This window comes from Condylura cristata, unplaced genomic scaffold (assembly GCF_000260355.1).
Source record: "Condylura cristata isolate star-nosed mole 26May11 unplaced genomic scaffold, ConCri1.0 scaffold00007, whole genome shotgun sequence".
NCBI lineage: Eukaryota > Metazoa > Chordata > Mammalia > Eulipotyphla > Talpidae > Condylura > Condylura cristata.
In genome coordinates, this window is record NW_004567108.1 from 83,555 (window position 1) to 85,497 (window position 1,943).

At 72.5% G+C, this 1,943-nt stretch overlaps 1 protein-coding gene across 1 annotated transcript in view; it reads left to right on the forward strand.

The window, feature by feature from the left end:
- Positions 1-210: 210 nt before the first annotated feature.
- The window catches only part of SLC6A19 (solute carrier family 6 (neutral amino acid transporter), member 19), a gene marked incomplete at its 3' end in the record, with an annotated part of 15,927 nt that continues 14,194 nt past the window's right edge, over positions 211-1,943 (forward strand). The window contains exon 1 of the mRNA XM_004678377.2: positions 211-412. Within this exon, the coding sequence (XP_004678434.2) occupies positions 211-412 (202 nt within the window). The remainder of the gene's footprint in view (positions 413-1,943) is intronic.

Consider the following 1,943-nt stretch of genomic DNA (forward strand, 5'->3'; position numbering starts at 1 on the left):
TGGCGGCGGCCAGGCCTCACCTGGCCGCTGGGCCTGGGTTTGCACAGGGGCGGGGCCGGAGGCCGGCGGGCAGATAAGGCATTAACAGCCGGGATCTGCTGACGCCTCCTTTCGGCCAGATGCTGGGGCGGGCGAGGTGCCAAAGGTTCCCTATAAAGTGCCGGCCCCGCACTCGCCCTCGCTCCCTGCCCGCGCGAGTCCCAGGCCACCATGGTGAGGCTGCAGCTCCCCAACCCGGGCCTGGAGGACCGGATACCCTCCCTGGACCAGCTGGAGGACCTCGAGCAGGCGGAGGCCAGCTCCCGGCCCAAATGGGACAACAAGGCCCAGTACATGCTGACCTGCGTGGGCTTCTGCGTGGGCCTGGGCAACGTGTGGCGCTTCCCCTACCTGTGCCAGAGCCACGGCGGAGGTGAGCGGCGAGGGAGGCCGGGTGGCGCCCCCCTCGTGGGACCCTCCCCTGGTGGGGGTCCCCTGACCGCACAGGAGCCTGGGCTGGCACCAGCACGGCCGCCCCCAGGGTCCCCCAGGGTGCAGCTCGGCCCCGACGGGCCGGAGTGAGGCGCAGCGGTCAGTGGGGCCTAGGCAGGGCCGCCCGGCTGGCTGGACGCCCCAGGAGCCCTGGTGTGGCCACGGGGTCACTGTCTCGGGGGAGCAGAGGTTCTGGGCAGCCCCCCGGCAGTGACGTCTGGGCAGGTGCGAGCCCAGAGGGCGCCCCGCCATCGATAGTGGGGCCGGGCTACAGGGTGGGGCGCCCCCAGAGCCTCCTGGCCCGGCCCCTGCTGGCACGGTGGGCTGGCTGGAGGGCAGTGGGGCGCACCAGGCCTGGGGTGCAGCCCCAGGGCCGCTTTCAGGTGCAGGTCCAGCGGCCTCAGGGCCTGGGAGTCCAGAGGGGCTCAGGCCAAGGCGCCCACTGGACCACACCTGGGGCGGGGGGAGGCGGGGGCATCCTGACCCTGAGGTCCAGCGCTGGGCATAGACCCCCTGGCCGCAGGAGAGGGGCCTGGCCGTGGACAGGCCTGCTTTGGAGAGACGATTTGCCGCCGTTTCTGGGGTTTGCTGCACATGAAGGGGGGTGACCTCCGGCATGAAGCCTGGGCTCTGGCCCGCTGCGGCCCCACTCAGGTGGGCGTGGCCCCCCACGGGCAGAGACCACAGCCCCCCCCACCCCACGGATGTGCCCTCTATGCCCCTGCCGCCCACCTCCGCCCCCAGCCGCCTGGGGTGCTGCAGGCCGTGGGCTGGGGTGCAGGGCTCCGGCCCAGCATCAGGCCAAGTGCTCTGTCCTGTTGGCCGGGAGGGGCAGGAGGGCAGCTGTGGCCCAGGACGTGGCCAGCTCTGCTGCCCTCCTCTGTCCTGCCTGGGCGTCCCGGGGCTCCTGTGTGCCTGGGGAGTCTGGATGGGGGCTCTGGGGGCCGCTCGGGCACCCACTCCCCACAGGGGCACCGCCCTCCCCCCCTCATGCCCTCATCCGGGCGAAATGAGGGGGCTTAAAGGCGGGACCCGCAGCCGGCTGATCTGGGGAGCGGAGGGGCGGTCAGTGTCTGGAGGCTGATCTGGGGAGCGGAGGGGCGGTCAGTGTCTGGAGGAGACGGGGGCGGGCGTGGCCACCCGGGGCCAAATTCGGTGGAGGGTGTGTGCTGGCCCCTCACCTCTGCTCTCATGGGCCCTCTCGGGGGTGCAGCAGCAGCTCTGGGGGAGAGGTTATCCAGACACGGCTCTCCAAGGGTGCCCGGGCATTTCCCGATGGGGACAGATGGTCCCGGAGTGGGGTGAAGTGGCTCCCAGAGGGTGGGGCGTGGCAAGGACGCCTGGGTCTGGATGGCTGGACCCAGAAGGGTTTCAGGCGGCCCCTGCGGGGTGTCAGGGCCCCCGCGGGGTGTCAGGGCAGCTGCGCCGGGACAGGCTGCGAGCTGGGCACCCGCCGGAGGGCCGGAGGGCGC